Consider the following 19,996-nt stretch of genomic DNA (forward strand, 5'->3'; position numbering starts at 1 on the left):
CAAAGAGCAGGAGATACAAATCTCAGGCCAATGAAGCACTAGAGAGGGAGGGAAAAGGGGGACAGGGGAGAGATAGGAACTGAAACCGCCCAGCCGACCCTGCAAAACAATATTTTCATGAAAGAGAAACCCTGGCCAGATTCAAAATTCAACATGCCAAAAAATAAAAGTTAGAGGTCATCTAGATAAATTTTCTTTTTTTTGGTAGAAGTCTTGATAAAAATTCCATTCCTTCAAGAGAAAACAAAGCAAAATGAAGAACAGCATTACCAAAACTCATTTAATCGAATCAAATTGCATACTCTAATTCTTCCACTCTATTTCAAATAGTGCATCAGTTTCTTTGCTTCATCTGCTCTAATTTTATTATTACATGGAATCAATCCCTTTCTTATCAACTCTGTTGCAACTTGCAACTCTAAACGAAAATACTATAAAGAAAGCAGAGTGTATTAAATGACAGAATCATTACTACCCACATCAACTTGCAACTTCATCATTTTCTTCATCATGATATATTGTTTCGGTAGAGCAATATCAACCACAAAGCAGAAAGCCTAGTTAACATCAACAAACAATTCCCGAAAATGGTATTAAGCCTCCATTTAAATCATAACACCCCACTGAGGAGTGAGGATCATGTACACAGGAACAGAGCAAATAAACAGAAGAGAGAAGGTGGGGGGAGGGAATACCAAAATACTGGAACATGGTTGGAATCCATTTCATTATGGTTCCACTTCCAAATATCAGCTTGAAATGATATACATTTCTGAAGCAAACTCTACATGAACCCAAGGAAAATACATACCAAATAAGAAGAAGGGGGGGGGGGGGGGGGGGAATCCACACATTAGAGATAAAAGACTTTACTAATAAATACTACAATATTTTAATGCTGAAAAATCTAATTAACCAAGCCAGGGAAACATTGTTTTTCCTCAATGCAAAATTTAAAAGACTGAAGTAGCATTTCCTAAAACATCTACCTGTTTTCTTCTCCCTATGCTGATAGCATATTTCAAATTTGCTTCTCACTGCAAAGTTAACTGTCTTGAACTGCTTGGAAAATATGGACTAGCATTTCAAACTCACCCACAAGCTCAAAAATGCAGATATCTGCTTCTTCAAGTTTGTTATCATGTGCAAATTTCTTCCAACCTCTGGATAGGCTAGTCCATCCCCTGGTAGTCTTCAAGCAGTTTACCTTCCAAGCTTGGCCTTCTCTGTTCTTAAGGGTGATCTGTGTTTTCCTTCCAATATGAATGTATCTTGTAGCAAACTCTAATGAGATATACTGCGAGAATAATGTTTGATTAGTAAAATAAAAATCAATAATAATGACAAAAAATTACTGCTAATAAAAGAATAGCTTGAAATAATAGACATTCACGATATTTGCTATCAAAGTTTTAAATGGGCCCCATCTTCTCTTATATACACTTAGATATATCTCTCTTACACACAGCAGCAGATCCATCTCTGGACTCTTTAGCGTTCTTTCATAGTTTCATATAATAATATCATGTTGTTCTGTCTCATATGGATACTGAAGACTAGTGATCAATTTCTCTGTGACTAACTTATCAATGTATGCTTTATTTAATTCATGTGGGCATCTTTTACCCAATCCAAATCATAATCATTGAAATAATAACATGCTTTGGGAGGGATGATAGATTGTGAAGTTGAACATTTCAGAGCCCTGCTTTTGACAAATCACACATTGCCAAGACACATTCAAGTCCTGCTTTTGCAACAAAGAGGCCAATATGGCATTTAACTCAAAGAAGAAATCTAGAACCTTGAAAAAATAGACACAAAGGATTCCCTAAGTGCATTAAAAAAAAGTGGTGGAACTTAAAAGAGATTGAGTTGTAATGTATATTCACTTCTTTAAGGTTAATTTGACTTAAACTTTCTATATCACAGCCCAGTTTGTAGCTGCATTCAGCTCTCTTATGTGTGGTGATAGCACCTGGGAAATTTTTACTACTGAAATTATTTGTCTAGTTATGCATAGGTTTAGAATATTTAGAACGGTTCACAACAAGATTGTAATAAGAAGCAAACAAGTTGCACAATAACTCACGAGAGAAGATCCCATGTACACGTCTGCAGCACTTAAACACCTTGAGAAATAAGGAAACTCTGATGTAAAAGACCCTGCTTTTTCAAGAACTATTTTCCTTTCTTCTTCAGTTACAGGCCGCCTTCTTGACGAGGTACACATAGGTTTTGACAATGGTTTATGGTTCAGCTTGACATTTACTCTTCTAGCCTTTTTAGGCCGCCCCTTCGGTTTATAAGTTGGAAGGAAATGCCCTGTAGCATACAAAACAATGCCGTAAATGCATTTATATGATACCTAGAAGCAAAAGATAAATGTTTCTATACTAGTTCTCACTTGTTGGATGAAGTAATATGGTAATACCCATAAGAAATATGAACCTATTGAATATGAACAGAAGTTTTTTCATTTCGAAACCAAGTCTTTTGACTTACATAGAGCTCCATGAACAAAAAGTTTCTCTTAAACAGTTCCATTGATTAAAATAAAAAAAGTAACTTCTTCATTTCTTTCTTTACCCCCGAGAAAATATCTTCATGTGCATTCAAATGCATGAGGCACAGTTTCATCAACAGTTCAGTAAAAAGATATGGATAGAAATTCAAGAGGTCAAAGTAACTGTTCACTTTCATACCTGGATCATCTCTGCTGGCTTCTTGATCAGATTCAGTAGAAGTCATTGATGGTTCACTCTTAATTCCACCAAAGAAAGCAGGTTCTTGATTTGGTTCAACATTAAATTCATATTCTCTTTCGCATGCACTCTTATCAAAGATTTTCACATCAAAGCATGTTTTTCCATCATATCCAAATAAGAGAAAATTATGGTCATAGATGGAATGGTCCTTTACAAAATCCTGCCAGCCATCCCTAAGAAATACACCATCTGCAGTTCTACATAATTTAATGCGCCAGTGATTACCATTCAAATCCTGTAGGATCGTAGCATTTCCATATGCTTCTGCAGAAATGTGCTCCACAAAGTGTGGTGGAATCCTCTGCAATTTATTGACATTTACAAAAAAATGAAGTATTTACAAGGTGAAAACACACTCAGGGAAGATATGCATAGCTGCAGAAGAAACACCCCGGGTGGATAAGATGGATATATTTAGTTACACTTTCTTGAATATATGGAGCAGTTCAACAGTATGTCACCACATATAGCTTAAGATGGAATAACATTCAAATTTGACTTAATAAAAACTAAAAAAATAATTAAAAAGATAAAACATGATTTACTCAGTTGGATACGGCCAAAATACCTGGTGTTTTATGAAAGTTCAAGTAGAGTGAAAAAAACGAACTAGTTCAGCAAACAAGATTTAAAAAAAGAAAAACCATTCCTCTACCCACGAATATTTGATTCCTAGCAACCACCAACAAACAATCATATGAATTTGTTGACATAACTAGTTTCTTGATTTCAGATGTTGTTACCACTCTCTGTTATTACTCTAAGAAAGCTAATAGTGTGAGAGAGCTTAACTTCTTTCCTAGGTTTCATGATCAGGGGAAGTTTCCATTGTGTTCCCACCACCCAAAAAAAAAAAAAAAGCATCACATACTCTACTGTAGATGGTAAGAACGTAGAATTTGGTTAATTGAAAAATATCAAAATTTAAACCACAAATACTACCACGACTAACATCAACTAATTGGTAGAGGTTAGAGGCAACAGGTACCAGTTTTGTCGTTGAAAATCCAGGAAACATAATTTTACAGAAGTTTTTCTCCATTTCTGGTTTTTCAGGTTTTGGGAGCCGCGGGTTGTCGAGAACAAGGGAAAAACTCAAAAGAGAGACAGGGAAGAATGAGATTTGAAGAAAAGTTCGGTCAGAACAAAAAGACTTCTCAAAACACAACTCTCAAAATCAAATTACTTCTACTTACTTTTTCAGAGACAGTCTGCTCTAGCAAGCATCCTCTCTCTCATTGGCCAGAATCGGTTCTCCGCTCTGGTAACAGAGGATTCCGTCCCCAGCTTCTCTTCTCTCCCTGCCTGCTCAGTCCTCCCCGTCGGCGCTGCTTCTGCTGCATCCTTTCCCTCTTTGGCTCCTGTGCCCAGTACTTTGATCTCTGTCGCTTTGAGACCTTTCACCGATTTAGAAACCCAGCTGGCCATGGCGGTCCTGCCCCCATTGCAAGCAACCTCAGCGTCTTCCCCTCTCTCTTTCTCTCTCCTCTGCCCGCCTCTGCAATAAAAAATGACCGTACTCAATTTGAAAATCATGCTCCATTTTCGATGTTCTCATCACCGTTCTTTGCTGATGTTTTGCAGGTTATGAGTAGGAGAGGCACTTCAATGTTCGAAAAATCGCCGTGTCTGCAGTAGGAGGGTTTGATTGAAAAATCGATCCAAACGTATTTGGGGTAATTTTAATAAGAATTGATGTATAGAAACATTGGGGCTAATAAACTAAGGGTGTCAATCAAAACGGTTTCGTGATATCGGTATAGTACTAATTTTAAATACCGAAAACCATAACTATACCGTATAAAATTTACAGAATGTGGTATAGTTTTGGTATTAAATCGGTGAAGAAAACGGTTTAAACAAGGTGTCTTGTGGTACAATTTTAAAATAAACAAATGCCACTTTTGTTATTAGTTCATTAAGATCCTAATGAAATTGCGATCAAACAATCGATAAAATATAATATTAACAGAGACAAAACAAATAAATCTAAGAAGAGGAGTAAAGGATGAAACGAAAAATTGAAACAGGGAATTAGGGATAAGGTAAAGGTAAAGTATTTTAATTGTAAAATTACATTTATATTACTTAATTTGGTGCGATACGGTTTCGGTACATACTGAAGGTATGAGTACCTAAAACCAGATCCATACCGAAGAAATTTGGTTTTGGTACGTAACCATACCGAATTTTGAACGATGTGGATCGGTATGTTAAATGGTTTCGATACACAATTGACACTTTACAATAAACACAATGGGAGCGTTATTTTGACCTAAAATATCACCTAAATTAATGGTCCTAAACAACACATGCCCGGTTGTATATGAGCTAAATTGGAAGTCTAGAAAACTCATAGATTTATATGAAATCTCGTTTGATCGACACAAACAATGTAATATTCAGCGACAATGAAGCAAGATGTACTTGTAAACGTTGAAGATTGAAGCAAAATATGGTTAAAATGCAAAAAACATGAGAGAGAAGCGACATTGGGGACATCGACGATATTGATGACATATCGGCGATAATATCATCAACTTCGAATCGGATGGGGGTGTCGTGTCGCCCCACTTCGACATGGCAATATATTGCCGACACTTCAATCCATGCTTCTGTCTCCTTCATCATCAATGGCCTTAGAGACAAAGTCATGATTTTGGGCTTGGGAAGGTTTAAGTATAAGAAGGGTTGATTTAGTATTTGGACCGGGCAACATAGTTAAGCTATCAATTAAATGGGCCTTAGAGAGTATAGGTTTTGAGGAAGGGTGGGTGTTGGGTATTGAAGTGTGGATCATCTCCCTTGACAGGGAGCGCTCCCCCCAACAACGTTACAAGTTACAACTACAACTTAAGTGGGGCCTACAAGTAAAAAAAATAATAAAATATATAAAAAAAAAAACTCCATCACCTTAACCTTGTGGATCTCTCTATAATTCGTGGTCAACAACTGTCGGGCGAGACGATTCGGACTCTAGTTATTTTTGGGTTGACCAGGTTAGGATTAACTGGTTAGTTTGAGTCAGGCCAGGGTCTGGGATTTGGGTTGTTACAGTGGGGTCAAATCTTGACAATAGAGATAAAAGTGAAATTAGGTCAGGGACATGGGGAAGACTATACCCAAGATTGCAGGGTTACTAATAAATAGGCCATTGCTACCCCAAAAAAAAGGTCCATGCCCATTAGGTTCTGTTTGCCATGGAAAAAACATTCATTCTGAAATTCGACCAATTTCAAAAAAGTTGTTTGGGTCTGGAAATTTCAGTGGACCCTCTTCCTTTTATGATCTAATGGTGACTAAAGAAAACCACAAGTTGGTCCCATGATCATGGTGCACCTTAAAAACCCACCATTTGATCCGGTGGATCCTTAAAAACCCATTAATGGTCTACCTTTGATCCATATGGTCCACCACAATTTAATGCGCCAAAGATTACCATTAGAATCTTGTAAATAAGGTCGTGGCATTTGCATATGCTTCTGCAGAAATGTGCCCCACAAGGTTTGGTGGGATCCTCTGCAATTTATTGACAACAAACTTCATGAAGTATTTACATGGTGAAAACACTCTCAGGGAAAATATGATCATAGCTGCAGAAGAAACACCCAGGGTAGATAAGATTGATAAATTCAGTAAAACTTTCTTGAATATATAGGACAATGAGCTTCTTGATAAGAAGTCTAAAAGGGGAAAATAGCAATTGATTCCACATCAAGACATTCTAAATTTTCTATTAAGTTCCACATTTTTGGGTACTCCTGGTTCTAGTGTGGTCCATCCAAAATTGACATTTAAAGCATAGAACCTGGACCATCATATGGTCAGAGAAATTTATTTTCTTCTGGGTCACCCTTTTTTTTTTGAGGTGGAGCTTTATAAATGCTATGGCTACCAAATATAGGTAGATAGTTATAGCTGGTTTGAACAGGTAATAGCTTCTTGAAAGCCAATCCCCCACTTCATCTACCGACACACATTATTGATATCATTATACCTTAAGTGCTCCATAATTCTTGTTGAGGTTCCTGATAAGCTATCAAGTTTTGAATTTTAATTAGTATTTATGTGCTGGTGGATGATGAGAATGTTCCCCTGCCTGGGCTTGTGCTCTCTTTTCAAATGGTTTAGTTATTATGATGTCAATATGATGATGGGTTCTCACTGGGTCCTGAAGTTCCTTCTCCAGAACCAGTGTTTGAAACCCAGAATTGGTGGATCAGCTTGAAGACACCCTAGCCCTAGTTTTCATACTGAATCGGCCATGACTCATTCTAAAAAGGGTTTGTTCTATAATTGAAGGGTCCACTTTTGGACACTAAAGCAGCAAAGGAGATAAAGATAGAAGCTTCAGCCTTCAAAATTAAAATGGCTGAAGACCAATAATCTTATGGTTTCTGGGTGCTTCTCTTCTTTTAGTAATTCTCTGGGGTCCATTGTTAGGTAAACTGGTTTTATCTACTCATGTGGACATGCTTTATCATATGAGCCATTGATAGCTTTGAAGTGATCTTTAGCCATTCATTCTAGAACCTCTTCACATGATATTATTTGGTTTAGGATCTGGAGAAGCTACAGAATTGCTTTTCTTTAGCTATCATGATGATGATGATGCTGATAATATCTTGAGGTACTTTAAAGCCATTTTTATATAATTTTTATGGCCAAGTATGTTTTGAATCACAGCACAAAGAGAACCAGATAATGCTTTTTGTAGCTTTGTTCTTGTTCCACATGAGAAAAGCAAGGTTTGGTCCCTTGACCATGGTGGACCATATGGATCAATGGTAGATGATTAAATGGTTTTTTTAAGGATCTACCTGATCCAATGGTGGACTTTTAAGGTGCACCATAATCATGGGACCTACTTGAAATTTTCTTTAGTTATCATCATTACCACTGAAATGTCCAGCCCCAAACAACTTTTTTCAAATTCCAGAAAATCGAATTTCAGAATCAATTTATTTGCATGGCAAACAGAACCTAATACTCTAATAGGCATGGCTCATTAATTAATTAACCACCTTAAGGAAATTAATTAATACCTAAAAATATAAGTCCATCACTCAGAAGAAATTTATTTTTTTCAGGTGAAATATATGTCACTTTCAAGGTCAGGATTCTACCCAGATACCTCTGGAAGCACATTAGTTTAATGCTAATTTGAATCCCAACTAGATCAAAATTGATTGAAATTGATCTTAAAAGTCTTAAAATAAGCTCCAGATATATGAAATGATTGAAATCCCACCAATTCAATAAAGAAAACCTCAAAAACATCCGATCCAAATTAACCCATTCAACCAATCCAAGTTTTGAATCTTCAACGACCCAGAATTTCAAAATCATCTGTAATTGGATAGATTAGAACAAACAAAACATCAACACGTTAATTCCGTGTTTAGATCAAGTTGACTGACTTGGGATAAAATTCAAATGCATGATGAAAACGACTTTGTCCCTTGTTTCCATCCCCCAGTTTTCAACATGTATGTAAGAATGAAGCCTGTCTTTATGATAAGCAACTCCATTTAAATATTCTGAAGAAACCGGATTCTTGAAGCTGACCTTTGCATTCAAGAAAATAAAAATCAAGAACAGGTCGTCCATGAGCCTGACCTTCTGAGTCAGAACAAAATAAGAATACAAAATTAGACTAGATAGTTCCAGATTTTTTTTTAATGTATGACCGAAAACCAGTTTTCTAGATTTCACTTCTAGGGGATCCAAGGTCAAATCTAAAGCAAAACTTTAGAAATGGGAATTGAATCTATAGGCTTCTAAGGAAATAACAGATCAACATTAACCAGAAAAACAAGAACAATAAAAACCATCACCCAAAAGAAAGCAAATGTCACCTACCTGCAGCAACCGCAATACTGCGCTGCAATCCCATAAATCAACTGCAGAAAAATTGTGATCTTCCATGGTGTGGGTAATGAAACCCAAATTATCATCAACCCACAGGAAGATAAACTGAATGAATTCAAAGATGTTAAATCGGGTGCAAAGAGCAGGGAGGTACAAATCTCAGGCCAATGAAGCATTAGGGAGGGAGGGAATGGGGGGAGAAACCCTAGCCAGATTCAAAATCCAAGATGCCAAAAAAAATTGTTGGTGGTCATCTAGACAAAATTTCGATTAACAAAACAAAGCACAACATAGAACAGCATTACCAAAACTCGTTTAATCTAATCAAATAGCACCCTCTTATTTTTCCATTCTACCTCAATTAGTGCATCTATTTCTTGGTTTCTTCTGCTCTGATATATTACCACATGAAACCAACCCTTTTCTTATCAACTCTGTGTTGCAACTTGCAACTCTAAAGGAAAATACTAAAAAGAAATGCAGAAGGCATCCAATGACAATCATCAATACCTACATCCATGGGCAAAACTTCGTCATTTTCTTCATCATGAAATACTGGCTCAGAAATGCAATATCAACAATAACGCAGAAATTCTTGTTCACATCAACAAACAATTCAATGAAATGGTATTAAGCCTCCATAATCATAACATCCCACTGAGGATCATGTACACAGGAAACAGAGCAAATAAACAAACAACCCCCTGGTTTTTTTTTTTTTTGAGAGGGGGGGGGGGGGGGGAAGAGAGAGATCAAAATACTGAACTTGGTTGGTGCCCATTTCATTATGGTTCCACATCCAAATATCTGCTTGAAATGTAATACATTTCTAAAGCAAGCTCTACATGAACCCAAGAAAAATACAAAGCAAATAAGAAGGGGGGAAGAAGCCAAGAATAAACAAATCCACCCACTCATGGAAGACCTTTTCAGAAATATAAGCAAACTCAGTTCTGCATATCCAACCGCCTGGTACACCCAGAAAGTGCACCACAAAGAGTGGTCATCACCTCTGTACTCATAAAAAGGTAAGGGTTTCCCAGCAGTGGGGGTCTATCTCACTTTAACATGAAACAAAAGATCTATACCAACAGGAAAAGTTATGTTTCTGAACCCTCAGGGACAGTTGGTAGTCTGTCCCCTTCAACAAATGAAGGGTTAAGAAACTTGGCCACAAATGCCCACATCTTATACACATCTTGAAAATTGGTTAAAAAGCCAAGGGATGCCGTAACAACCTCAACCCGATGGAATGCATTTTTGTTGTCTTGGGAGCCATTCATCATTGGTCTGCACAAGGCAGTGTCATCAAGGTCCAAGGACCCACAATGAGCTTTCAGGCTGTCCACAACCCGTATATGACTAAGGAAACCGATGCCCAGAGATATACCATGTTTATCCGCTAGTCTCTGAACAAGTTCGGGACTAATTAAACCCCCACTACAGTGTCTCACATTGAAAGCTACAGCTGCACCCCTTTCATATTTGATCTTTGGACCATATATGTGAACCAGATGCTTTCCCATGCTACCATCTGAACTGGAAAACCGAAGTTGCAGTAATGAGGTCACAAGCCAATTAACCAGGTAGCGCAATCTAAGGGTGGTTTTGTTGAGGCCCAACATGTTAATATGGTCAAGATGCTGGCATATTATCTCAGGTTCTCTTCTATCCCATTCTAGGCCATCTTCATCTTCCCCATCACTCAACAATTCGTCATCACCAAGTGTTGTTGCAGAAACTTCTCCAGGGTCTAGGATATGACTTTGATCATCTTTATGGTTATCCTCCATGCTGAAGGATACCCTCCGACCCATGCTTAAAGCTCTTTCATTCTCCTCCACCCCAAAGAATCTGGGTCCACCAAATCTGGTACCTTCCCTCCTTCCTAGCAACCTGAAATCGCCCTCTGTCTCTCTCCTTATTGCACTTTCCTTCGTGTCCTTGCATATCTGAGGGCCATTCTGTTGGCTACTACGCTTAGTACCTGAAGAATCTTCAAATGCAGATCCATTTGCAGTACAATAAAACCTTGAACCAGATAGAGTTGATTCTTCCTCAATCTCACCAACATGATGAAAATCCACAGACTTTTCCACCATTCTGTGAAGTTGGATCTGTTTCAGAAAATTGTTCCTCATCTGGAACTTCCTTAACACGATCTAGTTCCTGTGACACCGATAATACAGCTGCATCAAATGACAGAACATGCTCTTCACGTGGTCTGAGATTTACTCGACTATCATCATAGATTGGACTCCTAGACATCATTGATGCTGGTTTAGGAGACATCCTATTATGGTTTTTCCTCCCAGTAAACCATGAGGGAGGTAATGGAGAGCCCAGCTTTGTTTTGTTCAACTGGCCAGAATGGTCAGATCCAAATGGGCTCTGACCCAAATCGATCCAAAATAGGTTCTCTGATGAGTCATCTTCACTGAAAACAGGGCTCCTCATAACTTCGCCAACCGAAATGCTCTCAGTTTCTTCAAATATTGTGCTTGCACCATCCCTATCGGAACTGTTATCTTGCTCCATCTCGGTCTCAAACACATCCCTCACCTGTGCAGAACTGAACACACCAGAAAAAGCAGGCAATTGTGAACCACCGCGAGTTTCAGGTGTTTCTTCATTAACATCCATCCCGTCATCTTTAATTCCAGTCAATCCATCCAGATCATCCACTGAATCACTCAGGTACTGAGGGTAAACAGGCACAATCTTAACCATCCCAGAACCAGTGTTAACACACTGACTATGCAGGCTTCCCATGACAGATTTCTTAATCAGGAGACAACCAAAGCCAGTAGGATCAGAACCAAATACCCTGTAAAACGATGTAATGATAAAATCTGGCCGGAAGAGAGACAAACCCAGTGAATCCATGTCCTTGGGGCCCAAGGACCCAGCATCAAGCAAGACATGCCAATTGTTTTGTTGAGCCAGCGCCATCCATTGGTAAGAATATTTGGCTCCAGTGACCCTGGACTGTACAGGGAACACGAAAAGCCCAGCTGCAGAATCCTTCTTCCTCCTTTTTTTGTTAGAGATTTGTTTTTTCAACTCAGTGGTGCAGAGTTTCAATGTAGGCCACTTAAACCAAGCACTGTAAACCTTCGCACCTTTCTCTTTCGCACTCTGAGACATCCAATTCACAGACTGGCTCTCGTGGTCAAACATTGTCAGCAACTTCTTATTCGTCTGGAAAGGGTATGATTCTGCTAACAATTTAAAAGCAGAACCTCTACTGACAGTGAATACAAGGCCATATTCATTCTCAGGGATGTTCAAATAATCCATTATCCTAGCCTTTATATCATGTTCTGCAGTGCCTTTATCGGCTCCACCATAGAGAGCATGGTTGCTCAAGTTTGCAGTTATCTCAGAAAGGCTAAAAGCACAGGAATCCCAATACTGAAGGGTCTGACGATAAGAAAAGAGCCCAAAGCCACAGTAATCAAGACATACCTTGGCAACCAAATCAGAAAGGTGATCATACTCATCCGACCTCAGCTTGTCGATCATCTCGGAGCATTGAAACTTGGGATACATAGTGAGGAATTTGGAGAAGGCTTCACTGAGGTCAGGAATGGAGTCTTCAGTCTCGAATGTTCGTTCAGCAGCAAGGGAAGTGGCACGAAGGAACTCTCGTTGAGCGTGGAGTCTGGCGAGTGATCTCGACCTGCCGAAGCTCCCATCTTGATTGGAGAAGGATTCAGAATCCACATCTTGAGATTTAAAGAGAGACCCATCTTCTGAAGCTTCCTCAAGAGCCTCTCTAAGCTTGTTCTCCTGTAACTGCCGGAGGATCGAAGGTTTTCCCTTGCTGCTTTCCTCCGTCAAATCCAATCCACCTCTCCTTCTACTCTTCTTGTCAAGGATTAGGGCAGCACAGTGGGATATAGGCTTCCATAGTGAAAGATGCATTGATTGAAACTCTCCTCACAAGATCAATCTTCGGCGTGAGAAACCCAGAAACAAAAACCAGTCACAGCGCAACCCGAACCCGAACTCGAACTCGAACTTGAATTGCAGGTGTTAGCCCATCTGAAAAACCACAATAAAAACAGATTCAGTGTTCCAAATTTTCAAACCCTAGCAGTAGCAGGTTCACAGAAAGCAAAAGGAATCCAAGCTTTCCGAAAAAAAATCAAACCTCTGCTTTCGAAAATCAAAACCCTAATGCGAGGAGGGAAAACCCGTATAGAATCAACGACATTCCAAACTTTGGCTGGACCCCGGAAGCTTTACTTTATTGAAAACATTCAAACACTCCGAATCAGAAATTCTTCCGCTAAAACCCAGAACTTTAACTAGATCTCCAAGTCACGGTCCTAAAGAAGGGAAAAGGGTGAAAAGGAACAAAAACAACCATCAAATGAAGATCCCGTTCTCACCTCTGACCTTTTACCTTAGTTCAGTCAAATCTTACTTTTATTCCGAGTCTGACTACTGAAACTCAAACCCAGGAAGATTCAAACCAGAAAATGTTTACCAAATCAACTTCCCAGAAAATGAGCGAGCAAAAAATCCCAAATGACAAATTTCCAGGTTTCCATTCCGTAAAAGAATGAAAACTTACATTTTCAGACAACCAAACAAAACCCCCAGAAAACCAGGGAACCTGGAATCAACAAATCCAGCAACCCACTCCACCATAACGTAAAGGAACCTCAAACCCCAGAAATAGTTCACAAATTCCCAAGAACCCAACCCAACAAATTATTTCCACTCAAACTTAAAATTGAACTGTACTGCAAAACCAGAACAAGACTAACGCAAAATCCAGTCCAAGAAATCCCAGATCCAAAAAGAAATCCCTGAGAACCCAAAACTTGAAAAATCCTTCTCCTTAAAAAGTCAGCCTAGGATTCCCTCAAAAAACCCTATTAAAACCCTTGAGACTAAACCCAGAAAAAAGACAGAAACAGAAATAGAAACCGAAACACTGTGGTCAACTCCCACCTCCACCTCTCTAGCGCCCAAAACCCCTCTCGAGTTTTCTCTTCGTTTACCTCTGCAACAAAATTAAAAACCCAACCTTTCTTCGCATCAACTTCTCATTACTTCTCGAGTCAATCAATTCAATTCCAAACATGTCTGCATTGATTGTAACTCTGCTCTTTTACTTCTCATTATTACTTCCTGTACTCCAAAAAAATAACTCTTTTTTTTTTCTATTTTCATTTCTACCATCACTAATGAAACCCTTTTACCAAAATTTACAGAACCTCATCATAACTGCCACGTAATATTCAAATCATCTTTTCATCTCTCCCCTGAAACCTCAGCAGAAGCATTGACTTATTTCATTTTCTCTGCAACAAATAATTAATACAAGAATAAATCCGATACTGATTATTTAATTCATTAATCAATGTTAATATGTTTCTTCTGGGGGACCCACAGACTCTTTTTCCCATTTGGCCATTTCTTCCTGTGGATTAAAAAGTCAAATTAGCCCACGATATAAAGCCATTATCTGTCTTATGTCCTAACTTCACTGCCCTTAATACGGATGGTGATCCGCTATGGCATCTAAGGTAGATTCTAATCCGACGATCAGAAAGGGAGAGGTAGGGGTAGATTCTGTGGGTCCCAAGGAAATAACTCAAAATGAGGTTACCCACCCTGCCGTTGGACGTTAGACAGCTACGACCCCATTAAATTTGGTAGATGGGCAACCACGTAATCACTCACTTCACGTACACTGGTGGTGGGGTTTTGCCGGTGAAGAGTAATGGCTCTCAGTAAAAAAATGTTTTTGTGTTTTCACAGTTTTACACACAGTGGATGTGCAGTTGGTGCTTTCTCTCCCGAGTGTGGATCATCTTCCGTGACGTTGTACTCTCGACGGTTTTACAATCACAAATTATGTGGAATTCACAAGTAAAAAATATTAAAGTATTGTTTTAGAAGAATTAAAAAAACTCATCATCATAATCTTATGGGTTTTCTTATAATTTATTGTCAATAGTCGTCAGGGAGCATAGACTGCTCATCGTCAAGGGAAATGATACGGACTCGTCTCTCCCATAGGTGAAAAGAGAATCGAAAAGAACTGCTTGGGTTGGAACTTATGAAAATTTCAGTAAAAAAAATGTTGATCATTATTTACAACCTTTGATGGCAATAATGACAAATTGTTAAGAGTGGGGGACTAAGGAAAGTTTAACTCTTGACTTCTTTACTAAAAAATGTTGATCATTATTTACTGAGCAACCTTTGATGGCAATAGTGACAAATTGTTGATCATTATTTACTGAGCAACCTTTGATGGCAATAGTGACAAATTGTTGTTCTGTCCATCTAAGAAACTAAGATGTAAGCAAAGATGGGATTTAAGTAAGATAATTTTAAAAAAGGGTTGTTCATGGAACTTGGTATACTAATATCTAAACAAAAAAAACTCTGTTCATATTACACTAGAATTGCTTCATTCATTGCTTTTTAAATAACAATAGGGATTGTTTAGTTCTTTCTTCACTAAAGTTTCTCTTTCTCCGATGAAACCCTAGTCTCTATCTTCGTGAAAAATGTTCGATTCTTTATCTTATCTCTAGTATTACAAAAGAAGGAATATCTATTAATACTTTTGATGTTTCTCAAAATAGAAACAATTGATATTCAATTTTGCTTCGGTTCAGTGCCATTAATGGCACCAAATCGTTAAGCATTAGTTTTAGCCGTCAGATCAAGATCTCAAACAAGATTTTAGTCTCGACAAAATCTCAACAGAATTGGAGATCTCATTCTAACAGTCCAAGTTGTATCTGTTAATAGCAATGCACTGAACTGAAGAAAAATCCCCTAAATCATCTCTGTTTCGTTTGTTCTGTGCAAAACTACAAATTTCTAAAGTTGGAATCTTCAAACCCATAAAATGCTGGTCTTCACTAAATCGCCTAAGTTGGTGCTGCTCTCTGTTTTCTCCATTAATTACCCAGTTGGTATCTGTCAGTCTTGTTTATGTCATTTCAGAAAACTAGGCAACCTTTTTAGCTTTTTCAACTTCTGTTTTTTATATTGGTTTTATGCCTGCTAACACAACCAAAGTCTTATATACCATACCAAAAAAAATACAACCAAAGTCTTCTTGGCTTTCCTCGGTTACCTTAATTTTGTTTTTGTTTATGGTTTTGTAAATTCACTTACCTATTGCTGAACACAGAAACTAATATTTTTCAAATCCTTTTTGTCATTTTACAAACCCCAAGCTTGTCTTGTCTGAATCACGTGTTACATGGATTCTTTCCTCTCTTCTTGATTCATATTTTTAATTCTCAGCAAAGACAAAAAATTTGTATTTTTAATTGACAATTCATTTTTAAGGTGGCAAAGTCTTCTCCACCAAGCCCAACACTCTGTGAGTGCTCAGCAAACATCGAATGGTTAGACTGGCTAGATGTGCACTGATGCAAATCTGGGTGAGCATCTATTGGAAAAGAATCTTTGTTCATAAATATAAATAATTGGTCAAACATAAGTATTTATTTTGAAAATTCAAGTCCAAGGTAGCTGTTTGAGTGATAGTAGAAATATGTGAAAAAAAATTCAGATATATATTGATACATAAGAGGATATTTGATTGAATAAAGTTGTGAAATTGAAAATAACATTAATCACTATCAAGATCAGGATATTTAATTGAATAAAGTTGTGAAATTGAAAATTACATTAATCACTATCAAGATCACAATATCCAATAGAAAAATTTGTCTTTCGTTATACTAATTTGAAGACCATGCTACAAAATGACAATTCTTGATGATGATATTGTGATTGCAAATCTTTTTTAAAATTTGATTTGAAGATTCTAATAGATAAAACTTGAGGGAAGAAAAGTTCATTAATTATAAATATACCATATTGGTGACAACAGAAACCACTACATTTTAAATAAAGAATAAGCTTGAGCATATTATCTTTCTATTAGATATTGGCATCACTGTGTTCCACATCTATTTCCTCCATCTTTCGAAATGATATTCATATTACTTTCTCTATCTATTATTATCAGAGAAAAATATAAGATAGAAAAAAAAGGATCAATATTCGTCAACTGATGGTACATGGTCTGAGTGGTGTAATTGGTCAATGGTCATCACGCTAGTCTCACACATGAGGTCCCGATTTGAACCCAAGCTCAGACAAGACAATTTTATGTATTTGAACAATTATAAAATAAAATTGACAATACATATGTTAATATTTGTGAAAGGGGCTAGACATCACACTAATATAATTTTTTTTTGTCATTTCAACCAGTCACAAGGACTAGGGCGCCCAGGCACATGGATTGGGGGGGGGGGGGGGGAGGTGGTCTTCTATGATGATAATATAAGATCTAAACTATGTATATCCTTTCTTCTTTTTTTTTTTTTTTTTGTTTGCCAACCCTAGTTTCCAAGGCTTTGCCATGACTAATCCGGTGTTTGACCCGGGTTGCACACCTGGCTGTGGTGGGTGAGTCTCCCAGCAGAGATTTTTTCCATCTGCAAAGTTTTAATACCGGAACCTTGCTTAAGAGGACCAAACTACTTACCACTTGGACCAATCCCCGTTGGTTGTATATCCTTTCTTCTAATTCTTGAATTAACTTACTTCTCCACACATGAACACTTAAACGACCTAAGACTTCACAAATTATATGTATGTGAAGTTTTATAAGCTGATTGTCGGAGAGAAAAAAGTAGTAAAAAAAATCATATATCATTAACCATTATGACGCCTAAAAGATCTTCATCATAGATTTTAGAAAAAGCTCTCTAAGCCCAGTAACGTAAGCTATTTGCAATCTCCATCCCACTACCTCAGACAACATGAACATTTACTTTATTAGGTTGTATAGAGCCTTATCCATCCTAAATAAAGGAAGGAAGATGAGTGGATATTGATTGCAAAAGATCAGATTTTGGGTTGGATTGTTGAGCAATGGTGATTGAAGAGATCTTGACCTACCAGCTCTCTTTGTTTTTTTCACTTTTACTTGTTTAACAAATTGAAGGTGGAGAAAGGAATAAAAAAACCAACACAATCCCCCACCAGAATGCAAGGATATACCAGCTCTATTCTTCTTGCTTGTCTGCTAGCAGAGAATTTCGTAAGCAAATAATAACACCTTCACCCATTATGAATTGGAGTGCTGTCGTAATGGTCCAGCTCTGGTTGTTTTCTTCCTATAATTTCTTCTTTTTTTCCTCCATTGATTTGATGGTCGTGAGTCCAGTCCTGTTTTTTCTTTTGTTTCTTTTGGTAGAGAAATCCAGATCTCTGTCTTGACTAGAAAAGGTTCTCTTAGGCTGCGTTTGTTTGCAAAGGTAGAGTGGAAAAAAAAAAAAAAAACATGGGTCCCATATATAATGGGTTGAGGATAAAAAAAGAAAGGAAAGGATTTTGTGGAAATGTGATAGTGGTGGGTCTCACTTTTTACTTTTCTCAAATTTTCCACAAAGTCCCACCAAATATGTGGAGTTTTAAAATGGCATGGGGTGGAAAAGTTGGGCTGCCACATCACCAATCAAGTTTCTCCCACTTTCCCATCCCAAGCAACCAAACAATTTACCATTTTGGGATTTAAAGGAAAAGTGAAAAATCTACAATTTTTTCAAGAATTTTTCCACCCCTTTTTTCCCACACCACCTTTATTCCAGCAAACAAACGCAGCCTTACGGATGTGAGAGCTGAAAGGTGAGTAAGGCAGCAAGAATCCGAGACCTTTCTTTTTGAAAGTCTGAACTGCACCCCCTCACGCCAAAATCTTGCACATAAAATCTAGGTTGGTGTGTCTGGTGCCCAACGTTCCATGAGCACCGCATATATTTCATTAAATCTTAGTCACATAAATGAACAGGTCAGTTCAAATTTAAAAAAAGAACTGGTTTATTTCACTTTAGTTGGTACAATATACACATGCTCTGTTGTTTGCTGAGATTAACTAGAATCCTCAGTGTCCATCCAACACTAGACACTATAAGCACCACCACATTAGATGCACCAGCCTAACAATGTCCCTCACTCCACACCACAAATCGCTTGATTCAGACATATGACTATATGGGCTCAGGTCTATTTTTTGCAATCTTTCAAAAGGAAGAACACAATCAAGTGATGTTAAAGACCAGTATAGATATGCACCATCCAGTGAACAGACGTGACCCAGAATGGTAAGAACTGTAATGCAACAGAATGATACTATTATTTTGTATATGATCCCATTTTCCTTTCAGGTTCTATTTAGTACCTGCCCTGATACAACTACTAGTGAAGCAATATCAACAAGCAACTGGTTCTTTACATGCATGGTGTGCATACACTAGTACAACCAATCAATGGGAAAACAAAAATTCTTAACATAACTTTTCATGAACTGAAATAATATCAAAATGTTGAAAAATATTAAGTAGGTAGCCAGAAAATCACAAATCATGGGATTATAGATAACCACAATATGCATTGGTTAAGACTGCGAATAATCACTAAGAAATACAGACAGAAAATCCAAGTTAACTGCGCACTTCACAGAGTTGCATATCTTTACTGATTAGTGTCACTACAGTTTGTAGGAAAACATTTACCATTGCTTTTCTGTACACTCAAAATGTACAATCTGTACAGTTAGAATGGGATAGAGATATATGGCTCTCTGACCCCCCCCCACCCCAAATAAAAAATAATAAAAAAAAAAGAATTATCATGTGTTACATAAGAAAACGGTGTTCCTCAGTGTGTTGATTCCTGGTTCTCTAAAAGGCAACCAATAGAGACAAATTGGCTAAATGTGACAGCACCTTGCAAACAAAGAACTGGATAGAGGCAAACTAACAGACATTGTCACTCAGAAGCTTTTCAACCATCAGTTAGAGAGGAATATACATTCTACCGGAAGTGGATGGCCAAGATTCCTATGCTGGTTGAACTTCCATTTTTTTGTGTACATCCACAATAAGATCATGCAACTCAGGGAAGACTGTTACTAGTATTAGTTCCAACATTGCATATGCAAGTTGTTTGATACAAATAGATGACTGCAGTGTGCAAAAACCAACATTGTCAAAATAGGATCCAACAGAACTAACAAAAATAAGTGAAAGAAGGAATATAACTTGGGACAGTGCAAGGGGCAAAAATTTAATTGAATATACCTGAAGGAAATAATAAATGTCTCTGGCACAACGCTTGTACTGTTTAGGCCCAATCAAGCTAACTAAGGCACTAGGAGCTCCACCTGAAAGAAACAGATTTCTCATCAATTGTGTATGTTTAGTAAGTACAACTATCCTGCAGCCCTCCCTGCACTTTGTAATGCAAGAACGAAGTGATAAAGCCACCTTTCCAGAACTAGAACCAAGGTCTGT

At 37.7% G+C, this 19,996-nt stretch overlaps 3 protein-coding genes across 4 annotated transcripts in view; all 3 read right to left on the bottom strand.

The window, feature by feature from the left end:
• Positions 1–840: 840 nt before the first annotated feature.
• On the bottom strand, positions 841–3,105 carry LOC149014873 (B3 domain-containing protein Os01g0723500-like; the record flags this gene model as incomplete). Its single annotated transcript, XM_089155368.1, has 3 exons — positions 841–1,297; positions 2,093–2,325; positions 2,706–3,105. Coding segments are annotated over 3 exons (885 nt in total), but the record flags the coding sequence as incomplete, so codon positions are not given.
• A 6,266-nt stretch (positions 3,106–9,371) lies between these two features.
• On the bottom strand, positions 9,372–13,868 carry LOC149014874 (uncharacterized). The gene is given in 3 exon segments (XM_089156088.1): positions 9,372–10,723; positions 10,725–12,686; positions 12,796–13,868. Coding segments are annotated over 2 exon segments (2,826 nt in total). The 5' UTR covers positions 12,567–12,686; positions 12,796–13,868; the 3' UTR covers positions 9,372–9,739.
• A 4,551-nt stretch (positions 13,869–18,419) lies between these two features.
• LOC149014875 (uncharacterized) overlaps positions 18,420–19,996 on the bottom strand; it is a 28,546-nt gene continuing 26,969 nt past the window's right edge. For both annotated transcript variants that reach the window (XM_089156285.1, XM_089156286.1), the window contains 2 exons: positions 19,784–19,866; positions 18,420–19,666 (listed from right to left, as the gene is read on the bottom strand). In XM_089156285.1, coding sequence (XP_089012411.1) covers positions 19,544–19,666; positions 19,784–19,866 — 206 coding nt within the window. In that variant the 3' untranslated portion in view covers positions 18,420–19,543. The remainder of the gene's footprint in view (positions 19,667–19,783; positions 19,867–19,996) is intronic.

Source organism: Hakea prostrata, chromosome 5, assembly GCF_041222555.1.
Source record: "Hakea prostrata isolate BN-2017 chromosome 5, UWA_Hpros_2, whole genome shotgun sequence".
NCBI classification, from domain to species: Eukaryota; Viridiplantae; Streptophyta; class Magnoliopsida; order Proteales; family Proteaceae; genus Hakea; species Hakea prostrata.